The sequence below is a fragment of the Dendronephthya gigantea genome, unplaced genomic scaffold (assembly GCF_004324835.1).
Source record: "Dendronephthya gigantea isolate DGI-Jeju-01 unplaced genomic scaffold, DenGig_1.0 000006F, whole genome shotgun sequence".
In the NCBI taxonomy this organism is placed as follows: domain Eukaryota; kingdom Metazoa; phylum Cnidaria; class Anthozoa; order Malacalcyonacea; family Nephtheidae; genus Dendronephthya; species Dendronephthya gigantea.
Window position 1 is genome coordinate 435,374 of NW_021163016.1, and position 19,265 is coordinate 454,638.

Consider the following 19,265-nt stretch of genomic DNA (forward strand, 5'->3'; position numbering starts at 1 on the left):
TACCCTCCATTAACAATACTTGTTTGTGACATAAATTCTAGCTGTGGATGACCACAAACATCTGTGAGACTTTTTAGTATAAAAATAAACCAATCAATAATAATGCATTTGCAGCACCAACGCTAGATGTGATAATCAGTGGCTGCAGAAGCTTGTTTAGTGGGGTGTAAATATTTATATATTTGTGTTAGCCAACTGTAAAAACAATCAACTTCAAAAGAAACTAATAATGCAGAATGTGAGTATATTGCTCCCTAATGGCCCTTGGTGATAGTTGGGTGGTGCATATTCATATATTTGTTCTTTCCCGCAGAGTTCCTTGGTACATATATGAATTTTCTAAGGAAATTAGTTGGCAGAAGAGAATATATGAATATTGAAAACTAGTTAAAAACAGTGAACTTGAACACATTGCAATTTGGATAAAGCAATTAACTTTCGGTTTAAGATAAAATTTAATGAAAAATTTTAGTTTTCTATTATTATGTGATATACAGTGGTAAATTCATTTTTATGTGCAATGTTTTTTATGAATTTCAATGAACAAACTTGTCTTGTTTATAACATGAAAAGGAAAAGAGGGCAATATAGTGAGGGCACAGATCATCCATTGGGCAAACTTGTTAAGAGAAAGATTAAAGATCTCATTCTCTTGAGAGTTGAGAAGTCAGATGAGATTTGCAAATAGTTCAAAATATATTCATTTCCCCACAATAGTTTTGTGCACTGATAAATTATCTGACGAACTATCAGACGAACTTTGCCCACGATCGTTAATTTGGAGGGGTGTCTGTCTACCCTATGAACATATGTCATATATGTGCCCATTGACTGGATCTCAATGACACTCATAAGAATTTTCCTTCATCAAAGTCAACGTTGGATATTAAGATAATAAGTTAAAACTAGATCTTTCGTTGAAACGGGACGTTTTATTTCTCGAAGTTCACAGATCAGCAAACACACAGACACAAAGAAATAATTTTGGAACGACTCATTTTATAATTACAATTAAAATTAAACACAAAGGTTTCATACAAAGACGAAGTACCGTTATTCTTTCGACTCCATTAAATGCCATAATCCCTCTCCATAGTTAGCCATCCAAATATTCACTGAATTTCAACGATCTAAAATGAAAACGCAAGAAGAAATTTGATAAAACCAAACATGTTATTCCATTTTGCCCTCGACAATATTTATCTTTCATTCGACAGACGCATGCGCATATTGGTCATAATAATTATCGAAGACATGAAACCATGGTAACGGTTAATATTTAAAATCGTATGACATTATTATGAGAGAATATCATGCAGAAATTGTCTTTATACAGAGCTACATAAAGGGTAAAAAAATTGCTCGCAGGGCAAGACATTTGACAGGTCTTTGTTTGAATAATAATTTTCGTTTTGTGTTTGTGTCCATGACCAAGATGTACGAATTACGAAAGTGGGATGTTATTATCCAGTGCTGCCATAGCTCAGTGTGTGCACACGTGACTGACGTGAGCGTCGTTTTCGAGCGTTTTCAAAATCGTTTTTGGCTGTTTTATTGTTTAGGCGCCTTGTCTACACGATCCAAGGAGGACAAGAAAAGAATTTGCCTAATATGTTGAAACGTTAATGCGAAAACATGGAGTGTCTAGTCAGACTAGTTCCATCTCACTCAGCCTTTAGCGCCGCGCCGCCCGCGAGAACAGGTCCTCGGCATGACTAGCACTTATTGCCGGGGGGTCAATCTTCTTCAACGCATACATGAAAGAGAATTCATTTTAAAGCTATTTAAACAATGGAGGAATTGGCCAATAAAACGAAAACGAGGCTTTAGGGGTTTTTCTGGTAAAGGTCGTTTCGCATTCAGTATCCGTAACTCGAAGGAAGTCTTCTATACAATCATGGAAATTATATTCATGTGAATTAGTGCCAGAATCCCCGGGTAGGGTCGCAGTTCCTCGCAAGAATGATTTTCATTGGCTGAACTTTACAATACATTTCTGTTTTAACCAATAGCATAGCTTCGCATAGAAAAGCATTGTCCAATTGGACGAAAGCTTCCAAGCACTGCGACATGTCCCGTCAGAACACGCGTGAAACCGCATTGATTTCCAACAGTAAGAAATGAACATCTATGTTTGGATAAGTAAATACCTTCCAATATAACCAGGGAGCAGCGTGGCAGTTTTGCTACACAAAAAGTACGGCTGTTGCAAAGATTCCATAAACTGTGGTTTTAAAAGACGATATGTTAACTGAAGATTGACTGGTTGTAAACATAGATCTCAAAACCAGGTGAAGCCAATTTGGGAACACTTTCCGTGGTCTGCTTAGGTGCCTAGATTTCGGGCTTATGTATTACAATTTACAAAACGCAATCCAGGTTTATATCGTTCGGGGCATTGTAAATTGTGTTGAAATTTGTTCTCCAAACGAAAACTCAGTTTAACGTTGAATTTTTCTATTTAAACTTTGCAAATAATTACAGAAAATATAATACATATTGCTAGTAATTAATTGCTAGTAATTCAATATCTAAATAATTAAACTATATCTCTATATAAATAAAATAATTTATTTAATCTATGTCGTGTCCGTTGGAAAAATATATGTTGAATTAATTTTGTTCATATTAAATATGCTGTATCAAGAGGTTCATCTTCGACAATCCAGTTTAGTCTCGAGTCCAGTAGCGCCATGCGACGGATGTTGTGCGTCCTGGTCTTCTTCGGCGAATATAGATTACAACTTTGAAACCAGATTTGATAGGCCCTAGAAATATAAGCAGGAATCATCGTCAAGCACGAGTTTAATGTCCAACTATTAAAATATATTTTGTAATTCACGTATAGATGTACCAAGAAATAAGCATGGTTTTGAAGAAATCGCTTACACGTCATTCTTACCATCAATAGCAATCATTGGCATGATGTTCAATCGTCCTCGGCCAACTTGCTCGGAAAATGGCATCATTTCTTTGCCGTATTTCTTTCGATAAGGCACTGGCTTACTATTGCCTACTTGAAATCGCACAACTATACAAAAAATACATCCAACGTAAATATTCAACTCCTATGCAAAAGATTTAGAAAAGCATCTATACCACTATGGACTTACAAATTTTTGCATTTCGTGTTCTGGAGTTTTGCACGACTATCTCAGTTGCTCCACTGGGAATGATAACAAGAATTTCTTTACGGTTTTTCATAATCTTTTGGAATGTCCCAGTAACGAGTCTCCCTATAAATGGTTGAAACAATGACAATGTTAACTAATTCGCACTCCATTCGCACGCCGAGGTCGATTTAGTTCGACAAAAACCACTGTCCAACCGAGAATATCATAAAATACAAGAAGGCATTGTGAATTATGGCATCAATTATCTCATGAAACTTAAGATACACGAGTCAGACACTGATCTGTGCATATTATGATGACTTTGTAATAATGTCGAAAGTTTAAACTCATATATAGATTTGCCTTTCTCGATAACGACGTTCGTGTGCATGCAGATATATATGGCTCGGAGAAATGTAGATATATGTTTTCAAAATAAAAAATCTTACTTGCTGGAGTTGTAGGATATGTTGTAGTCGTTTCAGGTGTGGTAGAGATCTTTTCAAGCGTCGTTGGGGAAGTTTCAATTGCCGTTGGGAAGGTTTCAATCGATGTTGGAAAGGTCTCGGTTGCCGTTGGGAAAGTTTCAATTGTCGTTGGCCAGGTTTCAATTGCCGTTGGGAAGGTTTCAACTGTCGTTGGGAAAGTTTCAACTGTTGTTGGGAAAGTTTCAGGCGAAGTGGTTGTCGTCATTGGTTGCGGGGTTTTGACAACGTAGTCAGGCATGTTCATGCACACACCGTTGACACATGCACCGCTATCATAATCGCAATGAGTACCATCATCAACATGACCAACAAGAAGAAAGTGCGTCTCACTAATACGACAGTGCAATTGACAATCCCCTGAAAAAAAGGCGAGAAATTCAATCATAAAGATATACGGTTTTCTATATGCAACAAACATTTGAAATTAAGGTGTAATTTAAGTGCATTCTTTCGCCATTTGCTGTTGTAATTTACATCGTGCAAGATATGCCTTGAGGACGCATACAAAAATACATACTTATTCCTCCGAAATTGTGAGCATCTGGTGTTTCATGGCGGGCTTCACATTGTAAATCACGATGGCTCAATTTTTCCGAGCAAGTCTAAATCAGGGAAAAAAACTATCTCTTTGTTATAATAGGCACACACCAATAACCTAGAACAGTTTGATTTACCAGAACATCTCTTTGCTCTCTCCCCTAAATTACGGTTCACATTCATTTGTGCATTTTTGTTTGACTCAATGAAAACAGTATTGAAAAATTTAAAACCAGTTCAAATTTCCCTCGGAATACATACTCTTGAATCTTAAAAGCTAATCGAAAACATGTGGCAGCTACGAAATCGCCATTTTGAGACGTAAATATATACACAAGGTTATTAATTTAGTCGATTCGTTTTTGCCGTGTGTGAGCTTCAACTTTAATGCAAGACATATTTTGTCGAGCAGTTTAAATTTTTTTTTGCAATTTTGCTCACAAAGTTTTAAGTCAAAATATAAAGAATTGCGACTATATTGAATGCAAACGAATTTTCGTGGCGCCCATCGCTGTAGTCATTTCAATTCTGACGCAAGTCCTTTCATAATCGACATGAAAATATATGAATATAATTGACTTACATAAGAGTTGCACCATTCCGGAATAAGTTCTTTGGTCTCTCCTTCACAATCTCTTCCATTAAGAGAAGGTTTTGGATTGGTACAGGCCTTGGTATGAAATCGAACTCCACCTCCACAACTGCGTGTGCATGGCCCTGGTCCTATCCACTCAGAGAGACCACCGTCTATACCTGAAGTTAAACACGCACCAAGGTGATAAGTATATGAAGCTCTTAGACGTTACTGACTTTCTATATTTTCAATGCTATTCCAAAATAAAATTTGTTAGACCAAAAATTGAATATAAACTACAAAATGATATCCTTGGGACTTTGGGCGACCACTTGTTTGTTTAAAACGAATATTTCTGGGTGATAGAACAAATGAACAAATAGCAAATTGTACGTACCAAGGCAGTTATCCTGAAAGGTATCCAGCACGTAGAGAGGTCGTTTCACGTAGATAGGGTAATAACCAATGACATTGCCATGAGGTTTGTATCTTGCCACTATGTAAACCTTGAATCTGTCGCTTGTTCGAGCATAACCAAAACCAACTGATGTGGAAAGCTCCCACTCCAGCTGTACGGAAAAACATATATAGACAAGTTAAAATAAGGCATTGAGCTGAAAGATCGCACATACCAAATTGTATACTTCATCAATAAAGCTGGATATAATTTGCTGTCTCATAACTACACGCCTAGTTATAGTTGAAGTAGCTGAATTCATTAAATGCATATTCCAATAAATCTAGATGTAATGTTAGCGTCATATATGGGAATTCCATGTAACAGGACTTCCATTAAAATCAACTTTTTAGGTCAGCTTCATGAAGTCAACTTTTCCCTATAAAGCCGTAGTACTGAAAAGTAGAATGTATACCACACCTGCGTGAAATGTCCAATCGCTTTGCCTTCACGACCAGGTCTATTGCGATCTTCTACACCAGTCGTACAAAAGTTGTAATCCCATATTTCCTGATACCTACATGTATAGACAGAACGAAGAAATGGAAATGGAGAGATCGATACAACTACTCGAAAAAGCTTCAGAAATTTCTGTAATAGGAGCAACTGAATTTTAAAACAGAAAAGGGAATTACCACATGATGGTCGCATTGGCCTCAACTTCAGGATATCCTTCTGCAGATGCCAGATTTTCAGCGGCTCCGTACTGATCACAACCTTCCACATTGAAACAGTGAACAAGTCCTTTATCATTCAAAGCCAATTCTTCCGCATATTCTTGAGCCTGTTCTGTTAAACTGGTGATACGAAGAGGAGAAATACTTTAAATGCAGGCTGGCATTACGTATACCTATAGTTATAAAGTAAACTGACCCAAATTAGGCCCAGAAGCAGAGTTTAGCTCGTGCGGTGAACTTAACAAACAAAACTGCACTTATCCATAGGTCATCAGTATTAGGTGGGGCCGGTGCGATGCACACAACGTCACAACCGGATTGAAGATCCCTTCATTTTTGTACAGGAAATAAGACTATTACTAGTAACACGATCACACTCGCGTGACATCCATCGACATTAGAGGTATTCCATGCAGATGTCGATAATAGTTGTGAAAACGAAGTTGTTTTTCTCTGAAAGCATCAAGGTCAAAGCCAGCGTTCAAGTTCGCGTCGTTTTCAAACAGCTGAGGATAATAATCGTCGTAAAAGTCATATCTATAAAGGAGAGATGGCGTAAAATAAAAGAATCTTGATGCATTTGCTTGAGTTCCACAGTTAAATAATTCGTCTATCCAGTAGATTTGCTTAAATCCAAACGGCATATACTCGTCATGAAATGTTTGTCTCGATCAAGCTATATATTAATCACTTTCCTATGCTGGTTTTAAAAGCGAAAGCCCAGGGCTACGCTTGTATCATCACTTTGAGTATTGAAAACGATAGCTGCATGCTCAGCTAGGCTGGCGGCGAAATATGCGAAACTTGGCTCTAATCTTTCAGTTGTAACATCGAGTAATATGAAAACACAAACCTGGACGTGAAAGCTGTTGTTCCGTACAAAAGACATAGCAGCAAGACACACAACATCCCGAGAACTGTTGAAAAAATAATTTAGAAATCGTTATTTTGGCTTTAGATTTTTAGAAGAAATATTACACACAAGAGATTGCTTCCAAAAGCCTAGAATTTAGCACATTCCTATACACATGAAGATGATTCTGCAACGGTTATACTGAACTTCGTGCAAGACGCGTGCATGGTCGCCGATTCATTACAATTTTAGTAATTCAATAATTAACGGATCAAAAAACACGCCTTTAAAACGCAGCATAATTTTAGGGAAAGAAAAACTGCAGGGACGTACTAAAGAAGTTTCAAAACTGATCAAGACTGTACTGCATATACCTTTGAGCTGAAACTTCTTGAGCTTGGCGCCACCAACTCCTTCTTTATCCTTATGAACCACGACTAAAGTTGTTTGTGCAAAAAGCCACGTTTTATATCATCGCTGACGCTGAAACCAACATGCAAATCAAGTTGCCGTCATTAGAGATGCAAATATGACCAGGAAGAAAACATAACAGAAGCACCTTGTTGTAATAACAACTGAATTTCTATTGTCTCGCAAAAAACAATTGGCAGGTGCACAATGATAAATGGCCTAAAATAATATGCATGCATGTACGAATATACATTTGATTTCACTACTTATTGGTACCTAAGGTATAACACACTAACGGTGCTGCCATTTATTACAATCTAACAATAGGTAATCCGATGCCGACAATGTAGTCCAGTCGTTATTTTGGTATGCAAAGGTAATTGGGGAAAAACAGCCTGACATGCTCCAAAGTCAAAGTCATTTTCACCAACATTCGTATATTAATAATGAATTCATTTAAAAGCAGACCCTGGGCGCATTTCTTTCTATGGTAGAAACGGCCAGACGGTCGTGTTGAAGAGCTCTGTATTCCTGAAGTATATCATTATTTACATCTGCCTAGGACGAGAAATGCAGTTCGACCGCTTTATTTTTAACGAAATACTAAATATCAATTCCAAATGTGATCGATTTAACCATTTTGGTAATTTGGTTGCTTAAAGGAAGTGCCCCACACCACCACTTGTAGATCACCACCTCTGGCAGGTTATCTCGGGATGTTAGCGAAATTCATGAGGGAAATCTAAGGAATATTTTAAGTAAAAATAAGGAAAGTGAATTATTTTCCCGCTTTTCCCCGCCATTCTCGCCGTTTACATTTCATTATTTGTGATTCGTTTTACTTTTAAATATCCTCGCGTTTGTTGTCTCAAGTGAGCTTATTTTTACTGCTTTTCTTTTACCGGATACAATTCAAGCAACTAGAATGAACTGGGGTGGAGCTGGTATGTACTGTTTGTGGACTGTGAACGTTAAAACATTTGTAATACCCGAACTTCATCCGTATGACAATACCCAATAAGGCAATCACCAAAACCACGACCTCTGGCTCTGATGTTATATTTAGAAGTTCATCAATTAGTGTTTATTAAAACAATACTTTATACGAACAAGTCATGTTGAAAACGAAATCTAGAACTAAGCTAAAACTGAGCTGAAATATTAATGTCTGTGAGTACCAAAGGGCATGGTGATGCAGACTGTGCAGATGCTGCTGATACCTCAGCTCTAGTAGCTCAAACCAGCATAACGTCTTAACTTTGGTGTTAAATTCACCACCAAGGGTTAAAATTTACCATGTACTCCCAGATTTTTCTCAATTAGTGTTTTACAGTAAGCAGGGCTTAAATTTCAACCAGTTAACAGGGCTGAATTCAACCTCAGGATGAAAAAGTAGTGCATGTATTTAGTCCTTTATTGACAGTCAGAAAAATGGTGGTCAATGATATTAAGTTTATATCTCAATGTGAAAGCTTCCCAATCAATGGTTTTCCATATTAGGAGTTGAAAATTAACTGAAGGGATTTAACACAATTTAATTTTGGCACACCCATCAACGGTTTACCTGATTAGGGGTGGGTATCAGGTATATCCAGAGAACCACTAACTACCACTTGTACCTTGGCAACTACTACAAATATATTACTATTTTTATTCTCTAGGAAGTCAAATGGGGAACAGCAAAGTAAGTTATTATTAATCTTTTCGCTTAAAGACAGATTACATGGAGCTTGAATGTCTGCACATCGGTTCTGCTTATAACATTGGGGGACTCCATGATTTAGTAATTGCCCAAATTTTGCATGTTTTGAATTTCTTCTTTGAACATGAACTCAATCTTTTATTTATTTAGAAATATAGTGAACTAAAATGGTAATAAATATTCTGAGAGGGCAGGATATTTTTATCATTTATAGACCTGGAGCGAGGGGAATTCGACGAAATATTACCCCCAAGGGAAGATATATCCCGAGGGCTTTGCCCAAGGGATATATCTTCCCGAGGGGGTAATATTTCGTCGAATTCCCCAAGCGGAAGGTCTATAAATTATATTATATATCGAAACAACGTGTAGGCAGCGCAAAAGCTGGGTGAAATGGCTTCTTTTGCCTCCATGTTGAAATTGTTGACAACCTCGAGTCGTGTGCGAGGCATCCAAGCGTGGTACACGCAAACTCGAATACCCCGCTGCAGCAGGGTATTCGACTTTTATAGCATAATGTAAAAAAATTCGATGGAACTCCATGATTAATTTACTGATCACGTGGTACAAATCGAGCTTTCTGATTGGATGATTTACAGTTGAGATATGTAAAAACAATGTTTGTTTACATTACCGACTGTAATCAACCTTTAACATACATGAATAGAAATATATATCTTCAACCATGTGAATCTGAATACATGTCTAAATATGTTATTTCAGATGTCTTTCAACAGTCCCGGAGGTGGTGGCTTCATGAATAATACATTTGGTGAATCACCATTATCTCAAGAAAAGGTAGTAAATGGTTATCCTGGACTCCTCTTATGGCAAGCCTCCATTTTTGCACAATCTTGTATTAAACTTATCAGAATAATCTCCTGTCTGATATGTTCTGCAAGCAGTGCCATAGCTAGAAGCTAAATTAGTATGAATATACTTCCCTCACCCCCCCCCCCCAATCAAGCAGTCTAGCTATGTGAAGAAATTTTGTGGGTATCTTGCAGAGAAACGTCTAACAACTTGTTTGTTGACTTGTGATAACCTGTGCAATTTTCCAGTGGTGCACCACAAAGTTTTCATAATGCGGAAGTTAATGTACCAGTTCATCAAATCAAATTTGCAAAATCCAAATGAAATATTAGTCCAAAATGTACACTTTTGTTAGGCACTAATAACCAATGTAATTCATACCACATGTTGTTCTTTGGCTTTAGACAAATTCATCCTCAATTGATTGATTTATTTATCTTAGAGAGAAAAAAAGAATCTTGGTATTGTTCCAGCCACAGGGGCAATGTTACATAATGCAATTTATGATGTCACTACAGATTGCTTGGTGATAAATAAAGTCCCATTAAACCAGGTACTGTGAAAGATTTTGCATAGCTATAGAGTTTATGTGTAAGTTGTATGGATTATTAATGTACTGAGTATCAGAACAACCAGTCATGACCACAAATCAGTGAAAAAGTAATTTACCCTTATATGGGTGTCTCAAAAACAACATGATGGAAATCTGGAAACTTTTGAATTCCTTTTAAAAAAAATTAGTGATCAAACTTTCCCAATTGAAGGCACACCAGGGGCTGGTTGTATAAAATTATTTAACTACACTTTCCACTGTAGTTAAGTTAAATCCTAGTTAACTCAGAAATACACAACTCTGATTGGCCAATTCTGTCCTTAACTAAAATTAAAAGTTAACTAGCCTTTTATACAACTGGCCCCATATCATCTGAAATGCTGAAAGCACTGGGACTAGACTAAAAATCCGTTTCTCGGTTGAAACAACTAAATTTTCTCGGTTGAAATCTACTTTATTTCGTTTTAAAATTATGTCGGAGCTGTTGTTGTGGTTGTAACTAAACATTTTCACAAAATTTTGATTAGTTTCATAAATAATAACAAAAGATATAATCGTTTAAATACTGCAGAATCAGTGGATTTCTATTTCGACAACCCTTCTGAGCGCTGATTGGCTAAAATATGAGCGCGGGAATTCACTTGGAAACGAAGCTGATTTGAATTTATCGCGAGCTTGATGTGTATAAGTTCGATAATTGATGGGTTGTGAACATGAGCCCGGTTACCTAGATTTAACGAAGCGTAAAATGGACTTCGAGGTATTGAAAAGAGTCTTTTTGAAACAAAACAATCACATTCTATTGTTAGGATGATCACACGACTGCCAGAATCGTGTTATTTACTCATCTCGATACCTCAAAGTCCATTTTACGCTTCGTTAAATCGTAGCTTCGGTAACCGGGCTCATGTTAACAAACCCTGAATGTTCTGTTAACCACTCTTCCACCCAAAACCTAACCCAATCCAGAACGTTGAATTAACGGTATATATCTTTGTTGTTTTAAAATTTAATTGCAATATCTGGTGAAACTATTTAGAAATATCTTTTGATTGTTTTTTTTTTGAAATATTCACTCTTCAGGTGACTTACGTTGGTATGGTGAGGTCTGTAAAGGAAAATCGAACTCATTTGTTGTTTGAACTTGATGATTTCACTGGAAAAAGCATCATAGTCAATCGATGGATTGATCAGGAAGTATGTAAATCAGGGGCCGGTTGTACCAAGGCCGGATAGCGCTATTCACCGGATAGTGACTTCAACCGTTTTAAAAATGCTCGAAAAGCTATAAAATTTCATCTTTGGAACAAACAATTATTAAAGAAGATCCTCGACTTAGGAATACTAAGATTTAAACAAAGTTATACCCAACAAAAGGCGATTTTTGGAACGGTTTAAAAAATCGCTATCCCTATCCGGCTTTCATCCAACCGGCCAATCATTTGAGCGATTTTTTGTTACACAAATTGTTGTTGCTAATTTTACATCTCTTGTATATAATTTAGCAAAGTGCTGAGGAGTACGAAGCTTCTACATTCAGGTGAGTTGTAAGAAAATAGACATCTTGAGTTCTTGATATTCAAGATAAAACAAGAGTGTAAAAATAGAGACGTATTAGTTTCTGCCGGCTGAGGCACAAAAGAGGCAGAAAATGTTTTTCTTACACATTGCCGGGGGGGATTATCCCAGGTGGTCCAGGGGGAAAGGTCAGTTTTATGTTTTGCTTTGCTTGCCTGGCCTTAAATTCGCGCCCACCCTCTTTTCAGGTTCAGGGCTTCAAGCATGTCTTTGTAATGAGTTGGAAGTTGGAAGTCTTCGTAGGAAGTTGTGTTTGTATTGGGGTGTCTGGACCATACGGGCTGTAAATAGATTAGGAGTAAGGCATCCCAAACGCAGCCATGTGTGTGAAAATGATATTTCGTCTTTATTCCAAAGACATCGTCAGACTATTAAAATCACAAACAAGCGGTAACCTATATGTAATAAGACGTATATTTACAGACGTAAGGCTGTGTGATAACTAATGGATTAGAACAATGACACTCTTGTTTTATCTTGAATTAATATCAAGAACACCAGGGGCCAGTTGTACGAAAGTCGGATTGCGCTATTCACCGGATAGTGGTTTTTTCAATCCCCCTCAAATTGCCCGTTATTTGGTATCACTTCGATTAAATCTTAGTACTCCTGAATTAAGGATCCTCGTTAACGATTGTTGGTTCCAAAGCTGAAATTTTATTGCCCTTCAAGCATCTTTAGAACGGTTGAAAAAATCACTATCCGGTGGATAGCGCTATCTATCTTTCATACAACCGACCCCAGATGTCTATCTTCGGAATCTGTTTTATTCTGTATTTTCATTTCTGAGACGCTTTCCCGCCACAAGAGAGCAGGCAACATCAATCCATTTATAAACGTTTATCGCTCCAGGTTCTATCGAGTTCACTGCCTAAACCACCATGCATTACACGCTTCTCATATTCTGTTTTTCTCTTTTATTTTTGTCAGAGAGGACGCCATCGTTCGTGTTACTGGTTATCTCAAACGTGTAGATGAGAATAAGAGACATATTGTCGCGTTTGGCATTCATGCTGTAAAGGACTATAATGAACTGACCTATCATATGTTTGATGTTATTCATTCCAATCTTTCGTTACAAAAGGTGGGTAATGTAAAGAATATTCATGTACATGTACATGTATAGGCGCTCTGCTATAAAGCATACTCTGTATATTCGCGCTGTATAAAACATACTTTGTACTTGAAGTTACGCTTTGTGACGTTGTGTTTTGCTTCTCTTTACGACAAAGCGTCTGGGGACGAGGCAGCTTTTGATACACCCTGTAGTCTGTTGTAGAAAAGAATCAACGATTTTCGTTTGTTTTTTTCAGAAGATGCGCGAGAATGATAATGCCAACACTTCAGTAAGCGGCGGGCCTGGTGGTGACTTTGGAAACAATTCATTCTCCGCCCGCGGTGATAAACCTGGTGAAACGCCCAGCGGACTGTCCCTTAATGATAATAAGGTACACTTTTGTACATTTCTATTATTAAACTCAGGTGTATCATACATGCGCGCTTTCCTATATAGTAAAAACGGTCAGAGCAATCCTGTAGAATTTCAGTACAGAGACATTACTGGTATTTTAGAGTGTTTCAAGAACTCTGGATTCAAGTGTATCGTTATTTACATCTGCCCAGCACGGGAAATGTAGTTTTATCGCTATATTCCTAAAGAGATTGTACATTTCAACAATATAACCCGTTTAAAATATGACCCGTTTGACCATTTTGGCCGCTTAAACGAAAGCGCCCCATGGGTGATATGTACGTATATCCCATCACACACGGTGTGGAGGAGATATGGATTTTACACGCGAGTTGCCACGAGAACATAGCTATTTATCAGCTTTTCGAGGCTATAATTCTCTCCGTTCATGCGGATTTGCTTTTTTTTGACAAGAATACAACACATTAAAACTTAACATGCTAGTAAAATGTTAAAAGAATCACGAAAATAGCGTCGATAAATCCTGAATGTAGCTTGTTAAAAGAATTCTTTGAACCAGTAACATCGTAAATGGCCGTTTAAGGCGCTGTTACACTATGCAATTTTCCTTGCAACTTGCAACGCAATTATAATTTTGAGGGATGTTAATTAGTAAAGAGTGTTCGAAATGCTACGAAAACGTCAGTAGATCGTGAGAAATGTTCGTATTTGTCAACTTTAGATGCCTCAGGAGTAGAATTGCATTGCAAGTTGCAAGGAGAGTTGCATAGTGTAACACCGCCTTTACACTTTCGATTTTTACTGCGACTTCATGTGCGATTTTCTTCTTTTGGTAGATGTGAACGAGTAATTAGTTACGAATGCTTTGATGTATACGAGTTCCTATTTGAACATCCGTAACTAATTCACTCGTTCGTATCTATATAGACGAAAATCGCACATAAAGATTGCAGCAAAAATTGCAAGTGTAAACGGGGCTTATAATCATTTATTTCTTCAGAAATTTATTTAAACTCTAATTTCATTTCTGCATGGTTTTCTTCCCAGGTTTATCAAATCATTAACCAGGATACGGCGCCAGCAGGAATATCCGTCATGGACGTGGCAAGGCGATTAAACATGCCCGAGAGGACAGTACGGTATGTGTAGGCGTATACATTATGGAGATTTTAGTTTTTGTTTATGGTTTTTGCGCGCCGAAAACAACAGCAGAAACAATTTTAGAACAAGCCTAATGCTGAGTAGACTAAATTTGAAAAAGCCCATCTGAAACTTGTTATGATGATGACTTACGATTACTAAAGAAACTCCACACCAGAGGTGGATCCAGCACTAGTGCACTAATTTGCATGACACAAGAAAACTGCTAAAAATAACCACTTTGTTTTGTAATGCAAATTTGTGCACTAGTGCTGGATCCACCCCTGCTCCACACCATAATTTGTGGTCCATGCACGACAGCGTTGTCATTCTCACGACGCCTTCAAATGGGGCGTTTTCACGGCCTCTCGATGACATGAAAGCAACAGTAAAGCCTGGTTTCCATTTGGTCGTAATAGTCGTGAACATGTCATTTTCACCGATGGGAAATTGCCGGGATGTAAATTCGTCTTCATTCCTGTATTCAAATCTGTCATTGTTGACTGCACACGTATAGAAATATTCTATAACATCAGCCACCTTGACATGTTCACGACACTCACGACTAAATGGAAACCAGGCATAACTGATATGAAACTATAATATCAGCTAGATATCGGAGGTTCTTTGCAACACGATTATCCTATCGAAGCTGGAAGCTTGCATGAGCGAGAATATGTCGAATATGTCAATATTTCAAATCCGAGAATTTACAGCTTAAACACGAAGCTAATGGTTTACTAAAGCTAGTAAACAGTAAAGTTGTTTAAAAATTTAAATTTAAGACTAACAATAACCAGAGTTGCAAAAAAGCTGCGGGTACGCGGGTACCACCCGGAGGAAGGTTTGCTTTGAATGATATTTGTGAGGAAGGTTCAAAGTTGAACACTCTAATTGATCACATGCATGTACCAAAAAACCACATATTTCTTTATGCTGGTTGCCACTTGACTCAGTGACGTAACGTCATTTTGAGGAAGGTTTTCAAAACTTGAAATCCTACCGGAGGAAGGTTGAACTCTTTTTGCAACTCTGACAATAATGAACAGTTAAATTAGCCAATAAAGCTCGCCGCACACGAATGCTATTAGCAAGTTCCTCTCGTGTGCGGATGGTTTTCGGGTTCAGCTAACTGCCTCGCGAGGTCTTTCGCTCAGCTGATAGCTCTCGTAAGTCTTTTGTAGTTCAAATTAATTTAATTTGTTGTAAAAGTTTAATTTCTATATTGAATTTTCTAATATCGCACAATCTTATACTTGACTTGCAGCACCAAACCACATTCAATATCTCGTGACTCGCTACAAAATTATTCGAGTTAACTAATTTTGGGTATTTTTTTAAAACATATCCCAATACATAAGAGTTCATTGAGAAATGATGCAATCCATTTCACCCAAATAGAAGACTGTTCTGAAGTTGTCAAATTCCCCTACTCAATTTCTCGCTATTGTTTTGCAGAGAGAGTGTCGAACGCTTGAGTGACGAAGGCCATATCTATTCTACGACAGATGACGACCATTTCCGATCGACGAATGCTATGGCGTAGGTAGCAGTACTCTATGTGTACACATACCTCTCACGTTTACCCCCCAAATTGTTGCTTCATGGACCGATAATCGGACCGATACCGTTATAAATATGGACAAACACGGTTTGCAAACATTTTCAACTTCAGGGTCTAAAGTTGTGTTAATTATTTTGAAGAAATAACGCTAGAAAGCAGGGACCGGTTGTTCGAAACCTGATTAGCTTACCCTCAGCCTGGGCGATGCAAATCTGCAATGATCACTTTCGAACAATTTGTTCACCAAGCTCAATATTTTGTCCCAGAAAACTTCTCTGATTTTATGAAGATTTTATAAGTCTTGAACCGAAAAGCTATCCAGAAATACATAAACAAGAATAAATCAGGTTAAATTAAATCTAATCCATAAATTCATAAACAAGGTTAAATCAGGTTAAATCTAATCCATAAATACATAAGCAAGGTAAAATCAGGTTAAATCTAATCCATAAATGGTTAAATCAGGTTACATCGAATCCATAAATACATAAGCAAAATTAAAAACAGGTTTAATCTAATCAGGCTTTGAACGACCGGCTCCAGGGCTGTTTAGTTAACTATTTAAGTTCTGATTTGTCCAGAAGAATAATATATGTAAATCTGGTCTGGAAATCGTCTATATTCCGCTTTTGTTACCATATATATCTAAGGGGCTGTTTACATGAGCCCGGTTACCCGAGATTCAACGAAGCGTGAGGGGACTTTGAGGTATTGAAATAAGTCTTTATGACACCAAACAAGCACATGCTATTGTTGTGGTGATTATACGACTGCCAGGATCATGCATCTGCTCATCTCATTACCTCAAAATCATCTCACGCTTCGTTGAATCTCGGGTAACCGAGCTCATGTAAACAGCCCCTAAGAAGGAACGAACATGCCAACTTCAGGACAAAAGACTATTTTTAACCCATCGCGGGCATCGCAGTTGGGATTGCGGTCGAGGGAGGTCAGCGATTATAGAATGAACTCGTATTTTTTGACGTTACAATTTAAAGCGCAAGTCGTCCATTGTGTATCAATGCACAGGGCACGAGGGTGTGTTCCTCTATGGTTATAAATGTAATATGGGTCCAGTGAGTCTTGCGACATATACCCCTTGACTTCGTAGCGGCATATCACTTTGACTTGAAAAAGTGAAGATTCTTATTTTTTTAGTTCAAACTAAATATACCAAATCTGCAATTTCTGCTGCTATCCATTGCTCTTAATGGCGAACAAAGATGTCAAAACTCTTTTATGGGGGTCTGCCGCCTTTGTTCGGGCTTAGGAATGAATCGAATGATCCTTTCTCGTACAAGACAATAGTCATGAAATTTTTATGTTCCAGCAGCTTTTTGCGTGATATTGCAAATGTTTATGTCGGCATCGCCTTATTTGTATCACATGTAATATGGGACACAAATGAAACCCCAATCACAAGATGTTTTTATTCCACAATATACCCTCTCCAGGTCACCTTGCTGCACTGCGATTAACTGAATGTTATATTAATAATGTGATTCCCTTGTAAATGGATCGAATATGTATATGCCAGTTAAATTTTAACATTTTGTTGTTATTTATAATAAGTATACATGCAGCTCTTTCCCCCTATTTGCCTGGAAAGTGCGAAGTGATTTTCGCTTGTTTCGACATTTGTCTATAAGCCTGCTATCTTATAATAACGTGCGTGTATCGACGGTTAATGAAATGATGAATGTATTTCGCAATTGTTGTCACAAACAAAGCCATGTTCTTTTGAAATTGATCATTTTGGGAATGTTCGGAATGCAGATGAAGTTGTTGCTGTCTCTAATATGTCCGGCTGCGCTGATTTATTACCCTTCCATTCAGATTGAACTTCGTGCAATCACCATTGTACAACTCATTCTGATAACTTGTTGTAACTTTATGAAAGGTATTTCCAATTCACCAAGGCAATTAACTTGCAGGAAGAAGAATATAGTAAACATGGTAGCTATGCTTTGTGCCGTGCAATTGTCGTCGCTCCTTGTTTAATGAAAAATAGCATAGCACACACTCTGGGGCAACCCTCCTATTGTCCTTTAAACTGTGCCCTATTTTAACTGCAGTGTCATTGAGTTAAGAGGTAAGTTCCTCTTCAAACTATCTGTGTTCTGTTGTTCGTTTTTTGCTGCCTTTTCGGGGTGACATAATCGACTAAACCTTTCAATTATGTAAGGAAAACAAGCTCGAACAAGAATGCCGTTCGTCCAAGACAATAAAAAGTGAGTTTTATTACTTTTATGTCAGTTTTCATTCATTAGATTACCCGTTCTGCTATTACAAACAGCTGCGTTATTCTCGCCTTTTTCTGCAACAGAGTTTCGATAGGAAGTGGCGTGATTACCATAAATAACAAACTCTAAATTGACTACACTTTGTGGATTGTTCCTAATTTAACCAAAAAACCTTTTGTCGTAACAATCTTGAATGTCTGTCTGCCACTATGTATACTATCATACTTTTAGGCATAAGATATTTTTCCTTATTCCGGGGATTTGTATGACAAATATTTTAAACAGGTTTTAAGCTATTGTATGCGTGGAGTAACATAACAAGGATTTAAATACGTTTGTCGCAAGGTACATGCAGTATAGTTTTGTTCCATAAGTTTTGACTATTATTATTCCACTATCTTTATGCTTATAATGAAACTGAAAAAAATAATATTATTCAGTCTTGTTAGCTTGTTATTTATATGCGTTCTAACGGAATAGAAAAAGTATTACTTTTATACTTATTAAAGCTACTTCCTATATTTACCATATAATGTCGTGATTCATTGCAACATAAAAATTGAATTAAGGTGCAATTTTCCTTGCAACTAAATCGCGATGCAATTCTTATTTCGAGGGATGTTAATTTGCAAAGAGTATTCGAAATGCTAAGGAAACGTTAGCGGGTCGCAGGAAAAGTTCGTATTTGACAACATTAGATGCCTTAGGAGTAGAATTGCATTGCAAGTTGCAAGGAAAGTTGCATAGTGTAACACCGTCTTTACAACCAAACGGGGCTTGTGATATACCACGAAACACGACGAATTATTTCACTTAAAAGCAGTTTCCACACGACTACATGATTATGAATTATGATAAAGACCAGTCTGACTAAATGCAGGTGAAATTTATAGCTAATTCTATACCACGATTATATGACAAGGGTTGCTCGTGCATATACATGCTAATGCACCCATACTATAGACCAGCGTAAGGGCTATTCATAGCTAGCCACATTTTATGATTTATGCATGCCTCTTGTCTGCACGGGATGTTTTTGATGAGTAAATTTTATCAGCTCATTTGCAAGTGACCTAAAGCTGATATCCAATTCAGTTTTATTTTATCCATTCAAGAAACCACAGTTTTTA

The 19,265-nt window shown here is 37.3% G+C and overlaps 2 protein-coding genes and 1 long non-coding RNA gene across 3 annotated transcripts; 1 reads left to right on the top strand and 2 right to left on the bottom strand.

The window, feature by feature from the left end:
- Window positions 1-2,524: 2,524 nt before the first annotated feature.
- Window positions 2,525-6,180, bottom strand: LOC114516559. The gene is made up of 10 exons (XM_028536084.1): window positions 6,161-6,180; window positions 5,805-5,966; window positions 5,590-5,686; window positions 5,110-5,281; window positions 4,722-4,891; window positions 4,119-4,203; window positions 3,563-3,958; window positions 3,114-3,236; window positions 2,903-3,031; window positions 2,525-2,768 (listed from the first exon to the last, which is right to left on the bottom strand). Exons 1-10 carry the CDS (start codon window positions 6,178-6,180, stop codon window positions 2,671-2,673), a joined length of 1,452 nt encoding a protein of 483 aa, XP_028391885.1. The 3' UTR covers window positions 2,525-2,670.
- Window positions 6,181-6,233: 53 nt separating this feature from the next.
- On the bottom strand, window positions 6,234-7,142 carry LOC114516477. The gene is made up of 3 exons (XR_003686302.1): window positions 7,074-7,142; window positions 6,700-6,763; window positions 6,234-6,383 (listed from the first exon to the last, which is right to left on the bottom strand). It is a non-coding gene; the product is annotated as an uncharacterized LOC114516477 (long non-coding RNA).
- Window positions 7,143-7,911: 769 nt separating this feature from the next.
- On the top strand, window positions 7,912-16,504 carry LOC114516474 (replication protein A 32 kDa subunit-like). Its single transcript, XM_028535965.1, has 10 exons — window positions 7,912-8,054; window positions 8,772-8,794; window positions 9,536-9,610; window positions 10,068-10,178; window positions 11,262-11,375; window positions 11,684-11,718; window positions 12,687-12,840; window positions 13,070-13,204; window positions 14,236-14,327; window positions 15,787-16,504. The coding sequence occupies exons 1-10, from the start codon at window positions 8,036-8,038 to the stop codon at window positions 15,872-15,874; spliced, it is 846 nt and encodes a 281-aa protein (XP_028391766.1). The 5' UTR covers window positions 7,912-8,035; the 3' UTR covers window positions 15,875-16,504.
- The last annotated feature ends 2,761 nt before the right edge of the window (window positions 16,505-19,265 follow it).

Bases quoted from the DNA above. Each gene is read 5' to 3' on its own strand.
- LOC114516474 (XM_028535965.1), top strand. The intron at 11,719-12,686 runs GTGAGTTGTAAG...TATTTTTGTCAG, and splicing joins TACGAAGCTTCTACATTCAG to AGAGGACGCCATCGTTCGTG. The intron at 12,841-13,069 runs GTGGGTAATGTA...TGTTTTTTTCAG, and splicing joins CCAATCTTTCGTTACAAAAG to AAGATGCGCGAGAATGATAA.
- LOC114516559 (XM_028536084.1), bottom strand. From the start codon at position 6,180: ATGAAGGGATCTTCAATCCG. The intron at 4,204-4,721 runs GTAAGTCAATTA...TCCCTGATTTAG, and splicing joins CGGAATGGTGCAACTCTTAT to ACTTGCTCGGAAAAATTGAG. The intron at 3,959-4,118 runs GTATGTATTTTT...CCTTTTTTTCAG, and splicing joins TCACAATTTCGGAGGAATAA to GGGATTGTCAATTGCACTGT.